At 46.7% G+C, this 12,266-nt stretch overlaps 1 protein-coding gene across 3 annotated transcripts in view; it reads left to right on the plus strand.

Moving 5' to 3' along the window:
- LOC119962931 (peptidoglycan recognition protein 1-like) overlaps positions 1 to 12,266 on the plus strand; it is a 28,353-nt gene that overhangs the window by 5,310 nt on the left and 10,777 nt on the right. For 2 of the 3 annotated variants that reach the window (XM_038791231.1, XM_038791230.1), the window contains exons 2-3: positions 6,070 to 6,123; positions 10,740 to 10,941. In XM_038791231.1, the coding sequence (XP_038647159.1) occupies positions 6,078 to 6,123; positions 10,740 to 10,941 (248 nt within the window). In that variant the 5' untranslated portion in view covers positions 6,070 to 6,077. Of the gene's footprint in view, positions 1 to 5,762; positions 5,894 to 6,069; positions 6,124 to 10,739; positions 10,942 to 12,266 lie in introns of those variants that run through there. The other variant, XM_038791232.1, reaches the window with a different exon arrangement.

Here is a 12,266-nt window from a genome sequence, read left to right on the forward strand (position 1 = left end):
ACACAAGATATACAAGTAACTAAATAAGCAGCAGCATGGGATGAAGCATACAGGGTGTAGTGTTAATGAGATCAGTCCATAAGAGGGTCATTTAGGAGTCTGGTGACAGTGGGGAAGAAGCTGTTTTTGAGTCTGTTCGTGAGTGTTCTCAGACTTCTGTATCTCCTGTCCCTGCTTTCCCCAGGCAGCGGGAGGTGTAGATGAAGTCAAGGGCGGGTTACTGAGCCTGATAACAAAATGTTAGCGCTCCAGCCTGAGGGAGTCTGATATTTTCTCTGCCAATATTTATTCAGAGTTAAGGTTCAGTAATTCTATCCGGGTAAAATCATCAGCGTTAACTACAATGTTGAAGAAATAGAACAATAAAAATATTTTTATTGAATAGTTTGCCCTTATTACAAGTGGTACTGGGAATATATTTCCGCATTTCAGGGACCCTATAGCCCAGGACAGCCAATTGCAGAGTAAAATCCACTTTAACCCCAACCTGGGGTAAGCTCCCTGCAGCCTGTCCATGTGAGATATTACACTTCCCTACAGCTCCCTTCCTTAAAGTCAGTCCAGAGCTCGCAGGTGGCAGCATTCTGCTCACAGCTCTTGCCTACTAGAATCTTAAAAGTTTCTTCCGAGTAAGCTTCCACCCCTGTACAGGGAAGGCAGTCCCGAGGAAGGGCTTCAACCCCTGTACAGGGAAGGCAGTCCCGAGGAAGGGCTTCCTCCCCTGTACTGGGAAGGCAGTCCCGAGGAAGGGCTTCCTCCCCTGTACTGGGAAGGCAGTCCCGAGGAAGGGCTTCCTCCCCTGTACTGGGAAGGCAGTCCCGAGGAAGGGCTTCCTCCCCTGTACTGGGAAGGCAGTCCCGAGGAAGGGCTTTCTCCCCTGTACTGGGAAGGTAGTCCCGAGGAAGGGCTTCCTCCCCTGTACTGGGAAGGCAGTCCCGAGGAAGGGCTTCCTCCCCTGTACTGGGAAGGCAGTCCCGAGGAAGGGCTTCCTCCCCTGTACTGGGAAGGCAGTCCCGAGGAAGGGCTTCCTCCCCTGTACTGGGAAGGCAGTCCCGAGGAAGGTCCGGCTCTGGTCACCACCAAGACGGGCTGAAGGTCTGTCTCATTTGAAGGGAGCAGTTGAAATGGGTGGAGGGGAGGAACATGCCCAAAGTGGACCACGCGGCACCCAACAGATCACAGCACAGTCGGAAGCTGCAGAAACCCTGGATGTGGATCAAGGGAACACCCTCCCCGGCCCTGGACCTGTGGCTTCAGGATTAGTCTGCGGACCCACACACCATGGAGCCTGGCACAAATCCTCCTGGAATTGATGACTGGGAACTGCGTTGAGACGGACAAATATTACTTGACAGAAGACATTGCATTTATATAACGCCTCTCGCAGCCACCAATTCAGCAAATTAAACAGTTTTTTGAAGTCCAGTCACTTTTAATATGTAGGAAAGAGAAAGACTACAGCTAACTTCACACAGGCTGCAATGAAATAACGACCCTTTTGTGATGTTGACTGAGGGATTTTGGTAAGGACACCAGGATAATTTCCCTGTTCTTTGAAATAGTTTAAAGTTTTCCATGTCACTACTGGCAACCCTTGCTCATCGAATTCCACAGAATTCCGAGTTTCCCGCTTCTTTTGCTCAGTTTTTTCCCAGGCTGTTCTCTCAACATGAACCTGTTCTCCACGATTCCACCCCCTCCCTTCTCTGCTTGAAATTCCCAGGCCCCTCTATCTCATTCCGTGTCCACCGCCACCCTCCCAGCGGGAGCATTTTGCACCATGATATATATTGTTGGCCTCTGATGCCTGGGAGCCCGTTTCCCATGTGGCCCGTTGTGCATTGCTTATTGAAGTGCTTGATTCTGTGGCATTACAGCTTGACCTTTTCACCCGAAAACTGTTGATATTTTGATCCAGTTTATGTGCAAGGCTGAAGTTGTGATGTTGGAAGTGTTACATTACTGTGTTTTTTATCTTGCAAATCCAGATCCTGCTGCTGCATCTGCCAACTGAATATTACTTTGTATATATTGGAAAGAATGCTGTTTGATGAATAATGAATGTTCTTCAAGAAACTAATACACTTAGATTTGATATGACATCATCATAACTTACTTCAGAACACACTCACTGTTAAACACTGAACTATACTCGTTACTTCTTGCCCTCCTCCTAGCTCACCTCCCAGCAGTAATAATACATAGACTGGGGCGGCTTTAACAAGACTATTCTGAGACTTCGGCCCCTCGGCGAAGGGAAGTGCCAACCTTCAGAGCAGTTGGCCAATCTGATTTGTCAGCACTGAGTAGTCCCGGCAGCGGGGAAATCTGTAAAATCCCTATGGTGCAGAAGGAGGCCATTCAGCCCATTGAGTCTGCCCCGACGCTCTGAAAGAGCACTTTACCTAGGCACACTCTGCGGCCTTATCCCCCTTAACCCCGTAACCACATCTCACATGCACACCTCTGGACTGTGGGAGGAAACCGGAGCACCCGGAGGAAACCGCTGCAAACACGGGGAGAAAATGCAAACTCCTCACAGATGGTCACCCAAGACGGGAATTGAACCCGGGTCCCTGAAACTGTGAGGCAGCAGTGCTAACCACTGTGCCACCGTGCTGCAGTAGTGGCGGGTAGGGGTCAGGCATTTTTTGGGGGGGGGCACAGATCAGGAAATTCATGGGGAACATCTTGCAGGACATGCCTTTCTACGCTAGGTTTGGTTTAGCAAGTAAGATACAGAGGAGGGTGGGGGGGGGGAGAAAGATTTTTCTTACCTTTACTGTGTTCAGTGTATTATTTTTGACTTCTTTGCATATAGTGGTGTCATTTCATGTATCACCAGCTTATGCTGTATGCCAGTGTTTTTCAAACTTTTTTCTGGGGACCCATTTTTACCAACTGGCCAACCTTTGGGACCCAACCCGGCAGACCTTCGCGACCCAGGCCGGCCGACCTTTGGGAGCCAACCCGGCCGACCTTCGCGACCCAGGCCGGCCGACCTTCGGGACCCAACCCGGCCGACCTTCGCGCCCCACGCTGGCCGACCTTCGCATCCCACGCTGGCCGACCTTCGGGAGCCAACCCGGCCGACCTTCGCGACCCACGCCGGCAGACTTCGGGAGCCAACCCGGCCGACCTTCGCGACCCAGGCCGGCCGACCTTCGGGACCCAACCCGGCCAACCTTCGCGACCCACGCCGGCCGACCTTCGCGACCCACGCCGGCTGACCTTCGCGGCCCAGGCCGGTTGACCATTGCAACCCACGCCAGCCAATCTTCGCGGCCTACGCCCGCTGACCTGCACGACCCACTATTTTCTCTTACCTTGTTTGCTGCTGACTAAAATGGCAAAAGCTCGCATTCTAAGCATTGTCTTGCATCTTTGACTTTGTCTATATATATGTTTCTGGAACATACCTCTTCATTCACATGAGGAAGGAGCCGTGCTCTGAAAGCTAGTGTTTGAAACAAACCTGTTGGACTTTAACCTGGTGTTGTAAGACTTCTCACTGGAAATAAATGAAGGAAATGGGGGCGGCATGTGGCACAGTGGATAGCACTGGGACTGCGGTGCTGAGGTCCCAGGTTCGATCCCGGCTCTGGGTCACTGTCCGTGTGGAGTTTGCACATTCTCCCCATGTCTGCGTGGGTTTCACCCCAACAACCCAAAGATGTGCAGCACAGGTGAATTGGCCACGCTAAATTGCCCCTTAATTGGAAAAAAAAATAATTGGGTACCCTAAATGTATATTAAAAAAGTAAAAATTTTTAAATGGAGGAAATGGTTTTGTGTCCCTTTGGCCCTCCTACACGCTCCTCCAATGGAACCTGTTGAATGAAGGTGAAGCCTTCCAATGTCGGAAAGTCTGGAGTCTCCATCTATCCAAAGTTCTGCATTTTTTCCTGTAAAGGTTTATCAAATAAACCCCCCCCCGAACTTGTAAAAACAAAAATGAAATGAGTAATGTAAATGAAAAAAGTAAAAATAAAATGAATAAAATAAAATAAATAAATCCCCCCGAACTTGTAAAAAAAAATGAATAAAATAAATGAAAAAAAATCAATAAAATAAAATGAACAAAACCCCCCCCCCGAACTTGGGAAAAAATAGTTGCGACCATTTAAAAAAAAAGCGGCCACACTGTGCATGCGTGCCCGATCACCGGCCTGCTGTGCATAGTTTCGCGCATGCGCACCGGTGATCTGGCACGCATGCGCAGTGTGGCCGCATTTTTTTTTTACATGTTCGCGGCCATTTTGAAGGCCACTTGCAGCCGGCGTTATTAAAAGCCAGCTGTTACGCGTGGATTAACGTGATCGGGTGCGCCGCGATGGACGGCTCCGCGATCTTCCCGACACTCGCCCTAGACCCACCCGCGAGTCGCACCCCCGAGTTTCACAATGCCTGCTGTATGCCATGAGATTAAACCAGAAGCAGCAGAGAATTGCTTGTTGGCTATGTGGAGCCAAAACTTTGCTATGAGCAGCAAGCAGTGGATTTTTTTTTTCATTCGTACTCACATGCATTCTGATCATGATTTATATAATATTCACCAAACTGTTTATCGATAGCTATTGAAGTTTTGTAAAACAAAAGTGTTCAGGATTTGAACAAATTTTGTATTTTATTCATTCTTGGAATGTGGCCTTCACTGGTAAGGCAGTGTTTACTAGGGATGGGTAATATCTCCACCTACTGCAGCTCAAAAACTTCCTACGAAAGGAGACAAGGACGTACCCACAACCGCCACGACAGACACTACTGGAAGACCTACTGGACGCAAGTATCCTAGAGAAAGGGAACTGTAGTGACATGTATGACCGACTGGTAGATAGGGACGACACCGTACTGGACGCAACAAGAAGGAAATGGGAGGACGACCTGGGGATGGAGATAGGGTGGGGACTCTGGAGCGAAGCACTGCATAGGGTCAACTCCACCTCCACGTGCGCAAGGCTCAGCCTGACGCAACTAAAAGTGGTACATAGAGCCCACTTAACAAGAACCCGTATGAGTAGGTTCTTCCCGGAGGTGGAAGACAGATGTGAACGGTGCCAAAGAGGCCCGGCCAACCACGCCCACATGTTCTGGTCTTGCCCCAGACTCGTGGAGTACTGGACAGCCTTCTTCGAGGTTATGTCCAAAGTGGTGGGAGTGAGGGTGGAGCCATGCCCGATAGTGGCGGTCTTCGGGGTTTCAGAACAGCCAGATCTATTCCTGGGGAGGAGGGCGGACGCCCTTGCCTTTGCCTCCCTGATCGCCCGCCGTAGAATCCTGTTTGGCTGGCGGTCAGCAGCACCGCCCAGAGCTGCGGACTGGCTGTCCGACCTCTCGGAATCTCTCCAAATGGAGAAAATCAAATTTGCCATCCGAGGGTCGGACGACGGCTTCCACAGAACGTGGGAGCCATTCATGCAACTGTTCCGGGACCTATTTGTGGCCAATGTACAAGAGGAAGAATAGGCGGGGGAAGGTAGCGGGAGGGGCTACAGGTTCGGTACGGGGGTTCGATGGCTAGCTAAGGCCCAAAACCAAACTAAATAAACAGGTTGGGGGGGCGGGCGCAGTTACTACTACGAAGATGCTTACCTGTAAATATGTATGTTAATTTTTGCGTGTTTGTTTGTTGTTTTTTTTTTTTTTTTTTTTTTTTTTTTTTGTTCTTTTTCTCTCCTAACAATTTGTAATTTGTTCAATATAAAATATGAAAACTGAATAAAAACATTTATAAAAAAAAAAAAAAAAAAAAATATCTCCACCTACATCCCATCAATGAAGAAAAAGCACAATTGCTGCTCACTAACCAACTTGAGGTTATGATTGTAGCCATGATCTCCTTTGCATATGTTACCTGTGTTAATACACATCAGACATGTGTTCAATACAGCAGGTAATTATTGCATGAGTTGGAAATATCTGCAATTAATGTTTCTGAACGATGAGGATGTTTTTACAGGCGAACTTAACTTAGTAACAAACTGAACCTGGAAAATAATCTATTCCTGTTTTTAAGAGCCAAAAGTGTTTATTTTAAAAGGTCAAATATCAAATATCTTGTTTTTTTAGTTTAGAGAATGAAGATCCTCCTTGTGATTTCTGGAATCTTGCTTGTCGTCCAAGGTAAATACATACAATTCATAACCCACATTGGGAGCGTTAACTGATAATTCTGCTTCTTATATTTTATAGTAAGAATTCATTAACCGCTTTGGATGATCTATGGCAAACTGTCATTCTCTTTAAATACCTTCTCCTTCAAAAATCAGTTATATTCCTGTCAGTTAAATATTGGATAGAACAAAGTCATTACCTTTGGACCCTGCCAAAACTCCCTTCCCTGCCCACCAATTCCATCCCTTTCCCTGGTTGCTGTGTGCGGCTGGACCAGACAAGTCACAGCCTTGCTGTCATATTTGACCATGAGATGAGTTTTAGACCACATAGCCGCTTCATCATTAGGACTGCCCACCTCGACCTCCATAAAAATCCACATTTCAGCCCTTAGCTGAACTCATCTGCTGCTGAAGCCTTCATCCATAACGTTGTTATCCATAGTCTTATCCATAGTCTCGCAGCCCTCCCTACCCCCACCCGCACCAGGTACCAACATCTGTAAACTTGAAGCCATCCAAAAGTTTGCTGCCACTCTCCTAACTCATACCAAGTTCCAGTAACCCATTACCTTTGTGCCCTGTATTCCTGAGATGACCATTGCTCCGTTTTAAAATTATCATCCCTATTTTTAGATCCTTTCATTGATTTGTCCCTTCCCACCTCTGCAACCTCCTAAGCCCAGAATCCTCTGATATCTCTATGCTTACTCAATTCTGGCCTCACATGCATCCCGTATGTGAATTGCTCCAACATTGGCAGCTATGCCTTCAGCTGCTCTTAGGCCCTAGGATCTGGAATTCTCCCCCTAAACATCTCTGCCTCGCTATTGCCATCTCCTCCTTTTAAGATGCCCTTACCTCTTTGACCAATATTTGGCTTGGTGTTCCATTTTCCTTAATGATATTCCTGTGCAGGGCCTTGAGACATTTGATTATGGGCGCGACCTAACCAAAAAAAATGAGTCCGTTCTGGGCATAAATCCATCTTCATGCCAATTAAGGTCATGTTTTAACCACCCAGCAGTGGTCACGGCCGAGACTACACCCAATCCTCAACAACGTTTAGCATTGGAGCCAGATGTAGGGATGTGGTGGTGGATATCGCCAGAGCTAGGCTGGCAGGCCCCAGCCTGGGAGATAAGGAGGCAGGGCTAGAAGGGAGGGGATACACGGGGCTGGCTGGAGCTTGTAAAATTACAGCGGAGACAAGGATGGGCTGATTGGTGCCGGAAAAGCTCCAATGGCATTTTATGCACCCCTCCCCACACACACACACTACCTGCAAATCCACCCACCAGTCCGCGAAAATTCTCCCCAGGGTAATTGGTTATTGTATGTTGTATGTTCAAAGATTTATATAAACTGGCTCATCTGTCATATTCCTCATTTCCATGAAAGTCCCAGGTTTGTGACTATAACCGCCCCCCCCCCCCCCCCCCCCCCCCCCAACAGTGGGTGAGGCAGGGCACACACACCTGCAGTGGGTGAGGCAGGGAAGGTTCTACACCCAGGAACAGTTTTGACCCTGTTTAAAGCCCCCTAAGCAAATATTCAGCTCATGCAGTTCAGCTGGGAGGGAGTGGCCTATGGAGTCCTTAACATTGACTCCCGAGCCCATGGAGTCTCATGGCATCAGGGCGCACAAAGACAAGGAAACCCCCTGATGATTGCCATCTTCTGCCCTCCCTCAACTCCTGCATCAGTACTCCTCCATGTTGAATTCCATTTGAAAGAAGCACTGAGGGTAGCAAGGGAGCAGAATGTACTTTAAGTGGGAGACTTCAATATCTATCACCAAATGATAACCATGCTGGCTGAGTTGTAAAGGACATATCTGCCAGATTAGGCTATGGCAGGTGGCAAAAGAAACAATGAGAGAAAAGCATGCTTGACTTCATCCTCGGGTATTTTACCTGTTGCAGATGCATCAGTCTAAGAAAGTATTGGTGGTGTAACTACCACTCAGCGGATACAAGGTCACATTTTCACATTGAGGACACCTTCCAACATTTTATGGGACAGATTGAGCAGAATTATGCAACTCAAAAAGGAGCATTGATTAAAAGCTTTCTGCCATCAACAACTGGAGAACAAATTTGCCACATTAAGTAACCCCATGGTCCAGCATGTCCTTCACTTTCTCATGACAATCCAGTCCAGAGATCAAGCCTGGTTCAATGAGGAATGTGGGACAATATGTCAGGAACAGCAGCAGCAGTAGCTGAAAATGAGGTACCAACCTGGTGAAGCTAAAACACAAGACCATGTGCATGCAAACAGCATGTTATAGACAAAACTAAGCATTCCTACAACTATTGGATCACAGAAAAACTCTGCATTCCTGTTTCATCCAGTCATGTATAGTGGTGGGAAATTAATTCAGCGGCAGCCACAGTTCATTTGGTAAAACACTCTCCTTTTGAGTCTGAAGGCTGTGAGGTCAAGTCAGATGCCAGTACTTGAGCACAAAAGTAATCAAGACTGATACTCCAATGCAGTACTGGGGGAGTGCTGCATTGCTGGAGTACTGGGGGAGTGCTGCATTGCTGGAGTACTGAGGGAGTGCTGCATTGCTGGAGTACTGAGGGAGTGCTGCATTGCTGGAGTACTGAGGGAGTGCTGCATTGCTGGGGTACTGAGGGAGTGCTACATTGCTGGGGTACTGAGGGAGTGCTGCATTGCTGGAGTACTGAGGGAGTGCTGCATTGCTGGGGTACTGAGGGAGTGCTACATTGCTGGGGTACTGAGGGAGTGCTGCATTGCTGGAGTACTGAGGGAGTGCTGCATTGCTGGGGTACTGAGGGAGTGCTGCACTGCTGGAGTACTGAGGGAGTGCTGCATTGCTGGGGTACTGAGGGAGTGCTACATTGCTGGGGTACTGAGGGAGTGCTGCATTGCTGGAGTACTGAGGGAGTGCTGCATTGCTGGGGTACTGAGGGAGTGCTACATTGCTGGAGTACTGAGGGAGTGTTGCATTGCTGGGTTACTGAGGGAGTGCTGCATTGCTGGGGTACTGAGGGAGCACGACATTGCTGGAATGCTGAGGGAGCACTGCATTATTGGAGTGCTGGGGGAGTGCTGCATTGCTGGAGTACTGAGGGAGTGCTGCATTGCTGGAGTACTGAGGGAGTGCTGCATTGCTGGAACACTGAGAAAGTGCTGCATTGCTGGAGTACTGAGGGAGTGCTGCATTGCTGGAGTACTGAGGGAGCACTACATTGTTGTGTACAGATGGAGTGCTGCATTGTTGGAGTACTGAGGAAGCATTGCATTGCTGGAATACTGAGGGAGTGCTGCATTGCTGAAGTACTGAGAAAGCGCAGCATTGCTGGAGTACTGAGGGAGTGCTGCATTGTCGGAGTACAGATGGAGTGCTGCATTGTTGGAGTACAGATGGAGTGCTGCATTGTTGGAGTACAGATGGAGTGCTGCAGGACACCACCCTGAGAAACTCCACAGAAATGTCCTGGGGAATGATTGACCTTCAACAACTTCAACCATCTTCCACAAAAGGTCATCTGGACTCGAAACGTGAGCTCTTTTCTATCCTTACAGATGCTGCCAGATCCGCTGAGATTTTCCAGCATTTTGTCTTTTGGTTTCAAATTCCAGCATCCGTAATAATTTGCTTTTATCAACCATCTTCCATTGTGATAGGAATCACTCCAACTAATGGGGAGTTTTCCTCCTGCTTGACGTTGACTACATTTTTGCTACAGCTCCTTAATGCTGCACCTACTCAAATTCTGCCTGGATAGGTGAGGTGAGAGTGACTGCCCTTGACATCAAGGCAGTATTTGACCCAGCTTGGCATCAAGGATCACGAGAAAATGGAGTAGCAACTGCTGGACAGTCAGCCTAACATCTGTGATAGGAAACACTTAGAAATAATCGTCTGGGCCAAAGTTAACTGGCACTTGGAAAATGTGAGTTAATAAATGAATGCCAGCAAGGATTTGTTGGTGGTAAGTCGTGTTTGACAATCCTGATTGATTTATTTGCTGAAGTAATGGAGAGGGTGGCAGTCCTATGTGTTTCAAAAGGTGGTTGATGAACACACTAGACTTTATAACAAAATTAAAACCAATGGAATTGAAGGGGCAGTGGCATATAACATTTGCTAAGGAATGGAAAATAGAGTGTAGTGGTCAATAGTGTTTTTTCAAACTGGAGGGAAGCACATTGTGGTGCCTCCCCTGGAGTTGGTAGGAGAATGTTTTGATATATTAATTACCAAGATAGATTTGAGTATACAGGGCAAAAACAAAAAGATGTGATGATGTATTCTGGTAGGACGATTGAGGAGAGGCAATATAATAAACATTTCAATTTTAAAAGTATTGCAGGAACACAGGAGCTTGGGGTATACATGCACAAACGTACAAACATTAGGATCTGGATTGCACTGCCTGAAGAGACGGTGGAATCAGATTCAATAAGAACATTCAAAGGGATTTTGATAAATACACAAAGGGGAAAAAGTTGCAAGACTGTGGGGAAGGGCAGGGAAATGAGACTAACTGTTCAAAGTGCTGACACAAGCATGTTGGACTGAATGGCCTCCTGTTGTGCTCTATTAATCTATGATTGTAATAGTCATCTGTCCTCCCACATTTCTCACAGGCTGCCCACCGATCATTAAACATTCTGAATGGACTACACGGGCTTCTAGTTGCACCCAGAGTCTGTCGACCCCTCTTAAATATGCTGTGATTCACCATACTGATGGCACTCCCTGCTTCAACATACTTGCGTGTAAGAGGCAACTGCAGAATATCCAGCATTACCATATGGACAAACGTGGCTGGTGCGATATTGGCTATAAGTAAGTCTCCGTGAGAAAAGCCTCAACTTTGTTTCCTTTTTGTAATTCTAGAAAATGGCAATGCCTCACAGCTTAATTTTATTGCAATAACTTGGGATGGCCTTTATTTGTTAGATTTGCAATAATTGTCCCAATGAACATCTAAGCTTTGATTTGGAAATACAGGACTATCAGTGAGATGGTACAGGAACATCTGCTCTGCTCGTGGTGAAGACAAGTTTCAATAAATCTATGGAAGCAAGCCCCTTTCCTCAATTTCCAGATGTGCCAGCTCATTGAAAACATGTACAGTGAGGCAGGCTTTACTTGTAATTGTCTGGGATGTACAAAATTGGGTCAAGCAACAGCTCTTAAAGGTTGCTGCTTGGAAACAATAGCTCTTTTTGTGAGAAAACCTGACTGTATAAGGATTTTCATTGAGTATTTTAATAGTAGATGGGCTAAAGTTGGGGAGTGTGATATGACAATAGGCAGTCTTTTTGTTGGAGGGGCTAAAGGATGAAAGGCTCAACAGAGTCGATGGTGATCAGACAGAGGATTCATTGGAGCAGCATGGAGCACAATGGAAGTGTTCAAAGCTGTACTTGTAAATGATTGGTGTGCTAAATATAATGCAACACATTCAACTAATACATATTTAAATGTAAAAGAACTATAGAGTTACAAAAGCTAATTAGACAACTTAATGTTAAATTTACAAAATCAAAGATGGTTACATACTGTTTAAACATCACAAGTTAAACTGCTGTTGTGTCTGTAAAATATAACTCACACTCACAGCTGACCTCTAGCTATTACCCGCACTTAGTGAAGGAGGCTGGCCAGGTTACGAACAGTCAATGTGGATATCTTCTTTGGGCTTCAAAACCTACCCTCAAAAGAGTCCCTTCTTCTTGCGATGGTTGTGCCTGGGGGACTCCCAGTTTTTCGCTGAAGATCTGTTCTGATGTTCTTTCATTTATATGGGTCTGCTAGCACTGAGTCATAGGTATAGGCCCACAACTAGCCTGAGTTCTATTGTCCCATCCAGACACAAGCTCGTTCATGGGGAAAAAACAGGATACTCCTGTTCATCCAGGGTGATTAAATCAAGATCCATGGTCCTCTGAAATACCCTCGCCTGTCCAGCTATTAGCTCATTATGATGTCTGATGGCTTCTTTTTCTGTCCTTCGTCTTGCTGCAAAGTTTATTATCCGTGTCTGGAAAATTGTTACATATTTATAGCATGGTCTTGTTCTTTTGTGTAAATGTGTGTGGCTAATCACAAAGTCCATGTAGCAATAACAAGTTTATCTGTTGACTGCCGTGCTCTTGCAGACAGCC

This window comes from Scyliorhinus canicula, chromosome 3 (genome assembly GCF_902713615.1).
Source record: "Scyliorhinus canicula chromosome 3, sScyCan1.1, whole genome shotgun sequence".
Classification (NCBI taxonomy): Eukaryota; Metazoa; Chordata; class Chondrichthyes; order Carcharhiniformes; family Scyliorhinidae; genus Scyliorhinus; species Scyliorhinus canicula.